The sequence below is a fragment of the Ipomoea triloba genome, chromosome 5, assembly GCF_003576645.1.
Source record: "Ipomoea triloba cultivar NCNSP0323 chromosome 5, ASM357664v1".
Lineage (NCBI taxonomy): Eukaryota > Viridiplantae > Streptophyta > Magnoliopsida > Solanales > Convolvulaceae > Ipomoea > Ipomoea triloba.
Window position 1 is genome coordinate 16,723,690 of NC_044920.1, and position 12,304 is coordinate 16,735,993.

A 12,304-nucleotide genomic window follows, 5' to 3' on the forward strand; every position below is an offset into this window, starting at 1 on the left:
TGCATAAATGGATTGAATCTTTTGCCTAGGGTTTATGTTGATTTAGGGATTTCTTTGCACTAGTTATTGGTTTGTGGCCAGAATTAATTGCCAGTCTAGGAGAGGGATTCATTACAACGACAGTTGGATGGAGACCTCGAGCCTTACCAATTTCAACCTAATTTTCCTGCTATGAAAGTAGAGGTAATATTGGGGGCTTACAATGCTTAGGTGCTTAAGGTTATGATTGATGCATCACGACAGTGGGGCAATCTTAGCCTAATTCTCTTATTGATTACGAAAGTAGCTGAGTAGAATTCTTCTGTGCATTGCCCATATGTCCCTTGGTTAATTATTCTTTCCCTAATCCTGAGTTTGTTAGAACATCAAGGTTACAATCCCTCTGATCTGGCCCATACCTTTATCATTTAGTTTTCACCTTAATCAATTGCTTTCTTTTATTCCACATCATTCAGTCTCTGTTACTTGGATTCTATAAATTCATATACTCTAGTGCCTGGTAACTCACACAATCACGTGCCATAACACCAATCCTCAGCGGAACGACATTACACCCTTTTTACACTCATCATTTGTGCTCATCACATTTTGGCGCCATTGCCGGGGATTGGTTTATTTGGTTTTGATTGTGTGATTAATTTCTTACTAGCATTAGAGTTAGTGAATTTTAGGAGATCAAGTTTTATTTTATTCTTTATTCGGAAAAAAAAAATTATATTTGCACTAACCCATAACTAGTTTCTTCCAAGAGTGTTTGTGGTTGTGTTAGACAGCAGGTTACCCTCCTTTTATGCACACTAGATCGAAAGGGAGCATGAATCTTCGTCCCTATGATCTAAATCTTGAGAGGAAGTTAAGGAGGGAGAAGAAGGTGTTACTTGATTGGCTTCGAGAGTTTCAGGACTTCGAAGTTGACATGGAGACCAGAGCTAGTAGCAATACCGGGCAACAAGCCCATACTGGTGTCAACACACAGCACCCGGGGCAGAGAGAGACAGTTGGGGACAACTCTGGAGCTCGTGCTGATCCCCAAATTCCAAATGTTCAAAATCAGGCACAGAATTTCAAGGCTGATCCAAACCCAAATATCAATGTTGGGGGAGGATTGGGTGCTCAATTCATGCAGCAACAGCCTGTGTACCAGCAACCAGGCTATGGGGTTGGGATGCAAAATCTTCTCCATCAGATGAATCTCAACCTGTTTCAGCAATTTGCCCAAGAATTTCCACAGGCAGAGCCAATGGCTGCACATTTAGCCCCTGAGTTTACTGAAGAGGATTGCATTGTGTATCCAGGGATTGAGGCAAACAACTTTGAGTTGAAGACTCAGCTCATACAGATGGTCTAGAATAATCAGTTTGGAGGATCTCGGGTTGAGGACCCAAAAACCCACATAGTTCATTTTGACCGTATCTGCCAGACCATCAAGATGAATGGTGTTCCTAGTGAGGCAATCAAGCTGAGACTGTTTCCTTTTTCCCTGAGATATCAAGCACAGCGTTGGTTGAATTCCTTTCCAGCCAACCACTTCATTACATGGGAACAACTCCACAAGGCTTTCATGCAGGAGTACTGTCCTCCTTCCAAGGCTGCCAAGTTAAAGAAGCAAATTCAGAATTTTCAGCAGTTTGGCAATGAAGATCTTCCTGATGCTTGGACGAGATTTAAAGAATTGAGGAGGCAGTGCCGGAAGAATTTGATGACCCCAGGTGATTTTATGTCCTCATTCTATGAGGGATTGTCTAACCGGTCAAAGATTATTCTAGATACCTCATCCTTTGGGGGTGTTTTCATTGATATGGGACCAGCAGCTGGAGAGCAGTTGATTGAGAGGATCACCTCTAACAATACTTACTGGTACACTGAGGGGGATGATATACCAAAGAGAGAGAAAGTAGCTGGGATGTTCGAAGTTGGAGAAAAGATGGCAATGCAGGCTCAGCTGGATACCATACAACACATGCTAAAGCAGTTAGTACAGGGTTCTACTCAGAGTGTCCAGGCAGTTGCTCAGCCTCCACTAATTCCACAAAGTCCTTATGTTCCTAACCCCTATTCTGTGCCACAGGTACCTCTTGTAGCCTGTTGTGCAACTTGTGGGGGAAATCATGTAGCTCAGACATGTCCTTTGTTAGACTTCGGTAACCAAGTCCCTCAACCTAATGTGGAGCAAGTCGATCTCATTGGTTATTCTAGACCACAGGGCCAGGGGCAAGGTTATGGGATCTATCAGCAGCAAGGAAGAGATCAGTTTGTTCCCTCTTGGAACAATCAAGGCAATCAAGTGAGGAACAATCCACCAGGTTTTCAAGGTAATCAAGGGAACAGAGGTGGCAACCAAGGAACTTAGTGGAGAAATAATCAGAATAATCAGAATCCCAATCAAGGGCAGTTCCAACAAGGGAATCAGAATTTTGGGACCACTCAAGGTCAAGGTTCCTCTAGACCATCTCAAGATGTTGATATACAGCTTCTCATGAACACTATGATGGCTCAGTTTGGCAAGCTACAAGCAGAGAATCTTCAGCTGTTTGACAAACTACAAGCAGAAATAGATGGTCTCAAGGCTCAACAACAAGGAGGAGGTAATCAGTTTCCTAATCAACCTTTATCTTCGAATGGTAGACTGCCAGCAAGCACAGAAAATCCAAGGCACCAAGTGAATGCAATCACCACTAGAAGTGGATTAGCTTTGAAGGACCCCCCTTTTCCTTCGAATGATCCAGTGCCTGAGAAAGCTGATAAGAAGGATGAGGGTGTTCAGGTTGAGGATATTCTTGATGATAGTGAGGAGGAGCCTGTGGTGCAGGGAGATAGTGTTAAGGAGAAAGCTCCTGAGCAGAATGAGAGTGCTCCAAGTAAGAAGCATGAAAGGAAGAACAAGGAGGTAGATGACTTGGTTATACCTTACAATTTGTTACCATATCCATAGAGGTTGTGGAAATCAAAGGAGTCTGATAGAGAGAGCAAGTTCCATAAGATGTTAGATAAGCTGGAGATCTTCATGCCTTTTGTTGAAGCTATCACTCAGATTCCATCGTACAAGAAGTTTCTGAAGAATATTTAGGGCAATAAGAAAAAGCCAGAGAAGAGTGCGGTGGTGGATCTAAGAGAAGGAGCCTTGACCTGTGCAGTTCTTCAACATAAACTACCTCCTAAGCTTAAAGATCCAGGTAGTTTTTCCATCCCTTACATCATTGGTGGATTTGTAGTTGGGGGTGCTTTGTGTGATCTAGGTGCCAGTGTTAGTCTTATGCCATATTCTTTATGTAAGAGGCTCAACTTGGGAATACTAAAACCCACCTCCATGACCCTACAGATGGCGGATCGCTCCATAAAGCGTCCGGTGGGAGTTCTAGAGGATGTCCCGGTCATGATTGATCAGTACTTTATACCGGGGATTTTGTTGTTATGGATATAGAGGAGGATGCCAAGGTTCCTATTATACTTGGTAGACCTTTTCTAGCTACTGCTGGTGCACTTATTGATGTGAGGAGAGGAAAACTAGTGATGGAGGTGGCTAAAAACAAGATTGAGTTTGACATATTCAAAATGGCGAAACACCAGCCCTCGTATGTTGATGAATGTTACTTGATAGAAGGGCTGGGTGAGGGCACTGCTAAGAGTAGAAAGATTGAGTTAGGGGATTTGCATGATTCCTCTATTGATCCTGGACCCCCTGAATTGTCAAGTGTGCTGAAACAAAAGAAAAAGTTCTCTGGTTCTGGTGGTTTCTACAAAAGATGGATGAGGGAGCTGTCTAAGTTCAAAAGGCCACCGGATCGCGTGGTCCACAATCCCACCTGATATCCATGAGGTTAAATCGAGCTGACGACAGTAAACTTAGCGCTTCATGGGAGGCACCCCATGTTATCCTTTACGTTTTGCACTTTATTTTACTGCACTTTTCTTTATAATTTTAGTTCGGAGTAGATTAGGATTTTTCGTTGTTTACAGGGTGTTCTCTAGGGTTGTTTTGGTGTGAGATTTGCTTTCTTTTACCTTTGAGAGAGTGGGGAATGGTTAGATTTGAAGAGGTTAGGTGTTGCAACATGTTAAAATTGCTCTAGGACTAACTTGCAGGTGAAACCGAGCTTGGGCGCGAAAAAGGACAAAACTGCGCAAGGCGGAGTCTGGATCACGGCCACTGTCACGGCCGTGACCCAGGCCGTGATGCCGAGGTGTCATTTTTTCGACAAACAGAGCGAAAGAGGGCTCTGGGTTACGGGCCGCATCCCGGCCGTGACCCAGGCCGTGATGGCGTCGGCAATTTCCAGTACCGAACAGGCGAAATAGAGCTCTAGGTCACGGGCCACCTCCCGGCCGTGACCCAGGCCGTGATGGTCTGATGCCAATTCTAGTGCTGAGAGCGAGTTTGAGGGCTCTGGGTCACGGGCCGTATCCTAGCCGTGACCCAGGCCGTGATACGAGGCCGTAAGTCTTACCTTTAAAAAAAAGTATAAAAAAAAATGTTATGTTTTCTAGTTCGTTTTTTTCTAGTTCGTGAGGCCTTGTTTGTCCATCAGGGACGATGTCCAGTTTAAGTGTGGGGGGTACTATTTCTGATGAATTTTGGATGCAGTTTGCTTGAAGGACTCAATTTGCAGCTAAAGGTAATGTGCTTTACTTGTGTTGTGGCTGTGACCGCTTTACTTCCTGCTGGTTTGTGGTTTGTTTTGGTGGTTCTTGTGCAGCCTGCTTGTCAGGGATGATTCAAGGTTGAGCCTGTGAGAATTCAGTCTCTTGCCAATAGTTGGGTTAACCTCTAACATAAATGTTCCCCTGTGTGTTATGCATTGCTAGTGAAGGCTTATGTGGGATTCCGGTGATATTTGTTCTGTCATAGCTTGTCTCAGTGCTCTCATAGTGAAGTCTAGAATTTACATGCTTTGAAGTGATTTAGGCCATTGTTGTTAGCCCAAGCCTTTAAACCTACCCTGTGTTACTATTATTTTTCCTAGTTGTCCCCTTTGAGCCTTGTTTTTGTTTAATAGGTGCAAAAGCACCTAACCCCGTTCTTTATGTTGTTTTTCTTGTTTACCCATGTTATTTAACCCTTAGCCTTTAGCCATATATTTCCATCCACCCTTAGAGAGAATGTAGCATTTATTCTTTAATTTAGAAGAGATTTCTTTTTGGAGCTTATTCTTGTTAGAACTACTCTTGTTATCTTTGTCCTAGTGTGGGGTTTGGTGAAAGTAATCAGTTGGTTGTTTTTTGAAGAAAAGAAAGTTGTTTGATGGTAGAAAAGAAAAGAAAGAAAAAAGATTGAAAGAAAAGAAAAGAAAAATTGCTATTTGAGAAAAAGTTTGGAAGTAATGAACGTTTGTGAAAGAAAAGAAAAAAAAGATGAATAAAAGTGCAAATGGTTCATGTTGCTAGAAAAGTTGCGTCAAACCCCACTGTTTTAGAGTGTTCTTATGTTCTCAATTGTAGTTTGCTCCATTGTCCATACTTGTAGTATCTCTATAGGTGTGAAATTATCTCCGTTGTTCATTTTTCCATACCCCTTCTTTGTTAGCCACTCACCCTTAGCCCCGTTACAAGCCGAATAAAGACCTACTTGATCTTAGCATGTAGTTTTAGAGTGATCTATGTGAGTATGAAGGGCATGTCTATGGGAGTTCATCTTAAGCCAAGTCTTGCATAATCTTAACTGAGTACATGTGCATACAGGGTTTAATCTACCTAATTTCGGGTGCCCGGTTATTGGCCTGAGAAGGGAACTCACTTGTGATTCTGAGATGATTCTTGAAGCAGGTTAGGTTGTACAAGTCGGTTGGTGGTATGTTCGGTTGAGCAGGAAGGTAATGTGATCAGTTGCAGTGCATGGAGGGTGGATTATCCTAGGTAATTGCTTGAGGACAAGCAAAAGTTCTAGTGTGGGGGAGTTGATATCTGCTATTTTGTACAAGTATTCACCCCTTATTCTAGTTGTTTTGAAGGTTATTTTCTGTATCCTAGTGAAATTGGGAATTGTTTGTGTGTTATATTGTCCAAGTGCTGAATTATCTACAAGGAACAACAAAGGAAGAGTTTTGGAACATTTTGGACGAGTTTTGGAAGAAAAGGAAATTACCCAGGAAGAATAGGAAACAAGAATAAGACTTGGAAAAGAATTGGAAGTTGCCTCATGGGTCCAAGGCCCATCTATCTCCTATATATTCTGAGGTTCCCCTTACAGAGTTCTGAACCCTAGCTTTTAGTTTATATTTCCCCAGCATAGTTTAGACTAGTTTTACATTAGATTATTTTATTTTAAGCTTGGAATCTTGGATTGAAGTTGGATTTGTTATTTATCAGTTAAGTTTCTCTTCCCTTTATATTTCTTGCAATGTTTATCTTTAATTCTTGCTTTGTTGTGTTTACTCCCATCATGAGGGAGTAATTCGCTTATGGGTTTGGATTAGGGGTTCATTGTTAATCTTAATGTTCGGTTTATGATTAATTGCATAAAGGGATTGAATCTTTTGCCTAGGGTTTATGTTGATTTAGGGATTTCTTTGCACTAATTATTGGTTTGTGGCCAGAATTAATTGCTAGTCTAGGAGAGGGATTCATTACAACGACAGTTGGATGGAGACCTCGAGCCTTACCAATTTCAACCTAATTTTCCTGCTATGAAAGTAGAGGTAATATTGGGGGCTTACAATGCTTAGGTGCTTAAGGTTATGATTGATGCATCACGACAGTGGGGCAATCTTAGCCTAATTCTCTTATTGATTACGAAAGTAGCTGAGTAGAATTCTTCTGTGCATTGCCCATATGTCCCTTGGTTAATTATTCTTTCACTAATCCTGAGTTTGTTAGAACATCAAGGTTACAATCCCTCTGATCTGGCCCATACCTTTATCATATAGTTTTCACCTTAATCAATTGCTTTCTTTTATTCCACATCATTCAGTCTCTGTTACTTGGATTCTATAAATTCATATACTCTAGTGCCTGGTAACTCACACAGTCACGTGCCATAACACCAATCCTCAGCGGAACGACATTACACCCTTTTTACACTCATCATTTGTGCTCATCAGCTGTGAAGCGTTCTCATTTCTTACCTGGGCGTCAGTTCGCATGGGAGTGCATCCCTATATATATACACACAAACACACACACACACACAAACACACACATATAGGTTGAGAAATTATTATTATTAATATTATTATTATTATTAAGAATTATAATATAATACAAAAGAGCATTTTCGGTATTATAGTATAAAAGCTATTCCCAAATACTTGGGAATAACTAATACTAGGGGATCCCCTAGGAATGGCTATTCTCCCTACAAAGGAAATAACTCATTCCTAGGAATGCTATTCCTAGGAATAGAATGACAAACCAAACAGTGGAATAGGTCTATTTCACCATTCCCGACCTATTCCACGAACCAAACACGTTGTAATAGTTATATTTAGTGGCGGTTAGAGAACCACCGCTAAAAATAAAGTAAACTACCTTATATTTAGCGGCAGTTTTAAATGCAATGATGGTCAATAATTCTCGCATTTGTCTAAAACCGCCTCTAAATCTTTCGCAACACACTATTTAGACACAGTTGAAAAACCGCCTATAACAATTTAGTGGCGGTTTTGAACCACCGCTAAATAACAAATTAACCGCCGCTAAATAGCCTTTTTGGTGTAGTGTTTGTAGTAGAGTGGAATGGGAATAATTATTAATAGTTAGAGAAGTGGTTGAGGAGAAAAGGGATGAATCCCTTATTTTATTAGGAAATGAGTTTTGCAATTAAAAGGTAATCAAAACCCATAGTAGTGTTCTAAAAACATGTCAATCAAGTAGTAACAATGACTTTGATACCCATCCTGATAACTAAACCTGTCAACCAAACACGCCTAAAATAAAGGAAATTGGACTTAACTTATAGAACACTATCTTTCGAGATGCATATAACACATGCAACCTAAGAATTTTAATTCACACAACCAAGGAATCAGAGTAGATAATCCACCAAGCTATAGCATGATCAATACATTACAACAATTATTTAAAGACATTTTGAGTGTCGTTAATAATCCACCAACCGTTGAATTCTTGACCATATTCACCACCAGTCTTGCTCACTTTTATTTACTCCCTCCATCCCATTTTATGTGTCTGGTTCGGTTAACGAGGCTTGACTGATGTGATTTTTAATTCAATTTTTCATAATATTAAATTTAGTATTAATATACAAAATTTATATATTTAGAAACTAGACTAAAAGTACTATTAAACACAAAAAATCAAATTTAAAAATAAGTAAAAAATAATAAAGAAAATAAACAAAGAAAAAAGAGTTGATTTGACCAATGAATACTAGGTAGGACAGATAAAATGGGACAGAGAGAGTATTAATTTTTTGAAGACTAATGACTAATTACTTATTATTATCCAAAGAACAACAAACTTAGTTCTAATACTCATTGTAGCTACAATCATTATTGTAGAAGCTTCCATAAATATTATTATATTACACGTTAAAGGATTATCATCCTATTATTTTTTCAATGGGTATTATTGTAGAAGCTTCCATAAATATTATTTGCTTTAAAGAGTAGCGGGGAATTCATAGCTTTGGCTTAGGAGAGGCAGAAACATAGGTAAGAAAGTGACGGTTTTGCATTAAATTATGCATAACCTCCTTAGGCAATCCCATCCACACCTCTACTGCTCCACCAATGGTGTCTAAGAAAAGTACCGTTGAATTCTTGAGCAAATTCACCACCAATCTTGGCTTCCCCCACCCAAAATCAACTTCGTAATACGGTTGTCTACACAGACTGCTCGTGTACAACGTTGTTGAACAGCCTTTGTTGCGCACCATTTCATGACCTCTCGCAAACGCCGCGCGCAACAACCCTCCTTCGCCGTACATCTTCCTCGCCGCTGCGTCGTTCACGGATCGGAGAGAATCGCGTATCCTCTGCACCAATTGAAGGGCGATTACGGTGCCTCGTTTCGCCTCCTCCTCCTCCTCCCAGTGAACGGTGGCTCCGTAGGTCATGCACCCTAGACAGTTGGGTGGCAGCGGCGGCTCCATCCTGCTCCGCACGTTCACCATGCAGGATAACGGCACGGTTTGAGCTGGAGGAGTTGCGTTTATCACGGCCACCCAGACTAACGCCGTTATAGCCTCGGTTCGAGACGGGTGCTGAAGGGACCCTTTGTTGTTTTCCTTACATATTAATTCTTCACGCTGAAGGGACCCCTTGTTGTTTTCCTTATATATTAATCCTTCAGGCTGAAGGGACTCCTTGTTGTTTTCCTTACATATTAATTCTTCGTGCTGAAAGGACTCCTTGTTGTTTTCCTTACATATTAATCCTTCGGGCTGAAAGGACCCCTTGTTGTTTTCCTTACATATTAATTCTTCAGGCTGAAGGGACCCCTTGTTGTTTTCCTTACATATTAATCTTTAGCGCTGAAGGGACCCCTGTTGTTTTCCTTACATATTAATCCTTCACGCTGAAGGGACCCCTCGTTGTTTTCCTTACATATTAATTCTTCGCGCTGGAAGGACCCTTTGTTGTTTTCCTTACATATTAGTTATTCTCTGAGTTGGGCTATGGCGGTGGCAGGAATGACGAACCTTTTAACAAATCATGTTTTTCTCTTCCTGCCTGATTGCCTCCGCCGCCATCTTCACTGATCGTTCAATGGCAGAAGTATCCGCCAAAGGAGGGAATAAAATGATAGATTGATCGGAAACAAATCCATTCCCATTCACATCATACCCGCGGTTGATGGATGCCCAGGTTTCAAAGAGCGTGGCAACGGCGGAACCATCGGCAATGGCGTGTGAAACAAAAAACCCAATAGCTATTCCCCCACAGCTAAACCGGTTCACCTGAACCGCGAGCAGTGCCTTTCCTACCGGTCTAGGTTCATAAACCGTTCCAGTAGGAATAATCATCTACTTAATCTTCTCCATTTCCGGATTGTCCAATAAATAACACATGTTTTCATCCACATCGGCAACAATAAACTCGACACCTTCATCGTTACATTCGATTGTTACCTTGTCCTCTTTCACCCTCCCCACCAGCGGGTACATTAGAGACAGGGTTTTAGAAAGTGATTTCTTGAGCTCATCAATGGTATTGGTATGACGATCTTGAGAATAAGCTACGGAGGAGTCGTAGAAGAAGACGAATGGAAGCTTGATGTTGAGGGCAAGTTGATCCATAAAAGAGAGTTTGTAATTGTTGAGACTTTGAGGAGTGGGAGAAGATGGCCTCACTATTTCTTTGCTCCGAACTTCAACTTTCATGGCTGCTATATCCGTTACTATAATACTATCCAAGCTAGAATTGAATTTGCTCTTATCCACCACTATGGCTAGCTTTTATAATTGATGGCTTTATTATTTTATTGCATGCATGCTTTACGTGGTTATTTGGTTCTTATAAGAAGGTAATTAACAACTAACAACCATTTTTCACGCTAAGCTACGTGCCCAAAGATATGATTAATATATTATATCCTCTCTTATTTTAAGAAAATCTAATAAGTTTCTAATTATTCATATTTCACCAACTTATTTTTCTATTCATTTGTTATAATTTCGGGCAAGTGTTGCTTATTCAATCATTTGTACGTTTAGGTGTATGTAATAATTGTTGATTGAATTGGAATATATTTTTGGACCATTTTGGATGCGTTTAGAGTCCATGGGAGTTAAGATGAAGTAATATGATGGAGTAGGATACAACACCTCTTGGAATCAAAGAGTGACACTTTCAATGGTCTTAATCAAATGAACAAAGCAGGACAAACTTTGAGCAAAACAATAAAAAAAAAAGTTGAAATTCATGACTGCTGCTCGGTATTTAGGTCCTATCTTGGTTTAGGAATTTCAAAACTATGTCATTTATGAGTTATTGGAAAGCTAACTCAAAGGGCTACAACTTTCGTGAAGATGTTAGGAACCATTGTACTTAGATTTTGATGATGTTAAAATTATATTAGGACGTTAGATACCTAATTATTTCATATTTCTGTTTAGGCCTAAAACTTAGGAGTTGTTTACATTTCAGCTTGAAGATAACCAGCTCAGTGTATCGGAAGGATGCTGACAAAGTTTTAGCTATAGCTAAAGTAAAGATAGCGACCCAGCAAAGTGGATTGGCAAAATCTACCAGGAGACGCATACCACCTGGGTTTTCAACTTGTCTTTAGAAAAGTCCCAAGTTACTTTTACCAATAGGAGAATCAAAGTAGACCAGCTGAGTCTTTGAAGCTTATTAGATGAAAGCAATTGGATTTCTCCCAGCCCTGGATGAAGAAGGAGCACTATTGCAAGTTCTTTTTCAAAATCGCGCAAACTATGAGGAAAATGACAAATGAAGCTACATAAGAAGACAAAAAGTACATTTGCAACACGTTGGAGTTAGTGGTATATATTGACACTTGTCACAATGGCTTAACGAACTTATTCAAATTTTCTGGAAGATTACCAGCATACCGTACCCTTACTTAGCTTCTATCGTATGTATAAAGGACTCTGAAGCTCTAGAAAAGTTACATTCGAAAGTGTTGCCATGGATATTGTTGGATCATTGTGCATTTTACAATTTTAGAGAGAGATACTTGATGTTTTTGATGCTCTTAATTTAGAGCAACTTAAAGTTTCATTGTGAATCATTCAAATAATGAAACATTTGAGCTAATATAATGTACATTATGCTTTAGAATAATGTACATTATGTTTTAAAATAATGTATATTATAAGTTATTGTTGCAGTTTGGCGCGCGAAAAAAATGAAACTTATAAGCAAAATGATGTCGTTTTTGGACCATTAGCTGGGACCACAGTCCATGCAATAACCATTGCCACTTCTATGGAAAGATCAATCTGGTCAACACTTTGCCCTTTAATTAGGTCGACCCGATGTAAACGGGAATCAGTTTGAGTATAGTACAAACTTAAGAAAGCTTAGTTCATTTTTGGTCATGTAGCTTAGGGATTTTCCTTTACATGTAGCTTAGTTCATTTTTTGTCCGGTGAGAAATTACATCTAATGACTTAAAATTGAATCCTAGAAATCGAAAGTTTCATTTGCTTGTAAATGATTTCTTTCTTAAGCATGTCTTCGAAACAAAAAAAACACTTTACCATCTATTATCCTATTATTTTTCTCAATGGGTATTGTAGAAGCTTTCATAATTTTCCTCACATATTTACTATTTTTATTATAATTAATATATATTCGCCCCCTTTAGCTCGGCACATATAGATTTAGGTGGCTTTAGTTAGAGGCTTCTGTATCATTTTACAATTTGATATGAATTATCATGT

General features: G+C 39.8%; 1 protein-coding gene across 1 annotated transcript; it reads right to left on the minus strand.

The window, feature by feature from the left end:
• Window positions 1-8,572: 8,572 nt before the first annotated feature.
• On the minus strand, window positions 8,573-9,919 carry LOC116020320 (BAHD acyltransferase BIA1-like). Its single transcript, XM_031260800.1, has 2 exons — window positions 9,627-9,919; window positions 8,573-9,047 (listed from the first exon to the last, which is right to left on the minus strand). The coding sequence occupies exons 1-2, from the start codon at window positions 9,917-9,919 to the stop codon at window positions 8,573-8,575; spliced, it is 768 nt and encodes a 255-aa protein (XP_031116660.1).
• Between the last annotated feature and the right edge of the window lie 2,385 nt (window positions 9,920-12,304).

Bases quoted from the DNA above. Each gene is read 5' to 3' on its own strand.
- LOC116020320 (XM_031260800.1), bottom strand. From the start codon at position 9,919: ATGATTATTCCTACTGGAACGGTTTATGAACCTAGACCGGTAGGAAAG. The intron at 9,048-9,626 runs GCAGGAAGAGAA...CGTGCGGAGCAG, and splicing joins ATGGCGGCGGAGGCAATCAG to GATGGAGCCGCCGCTGCCAC.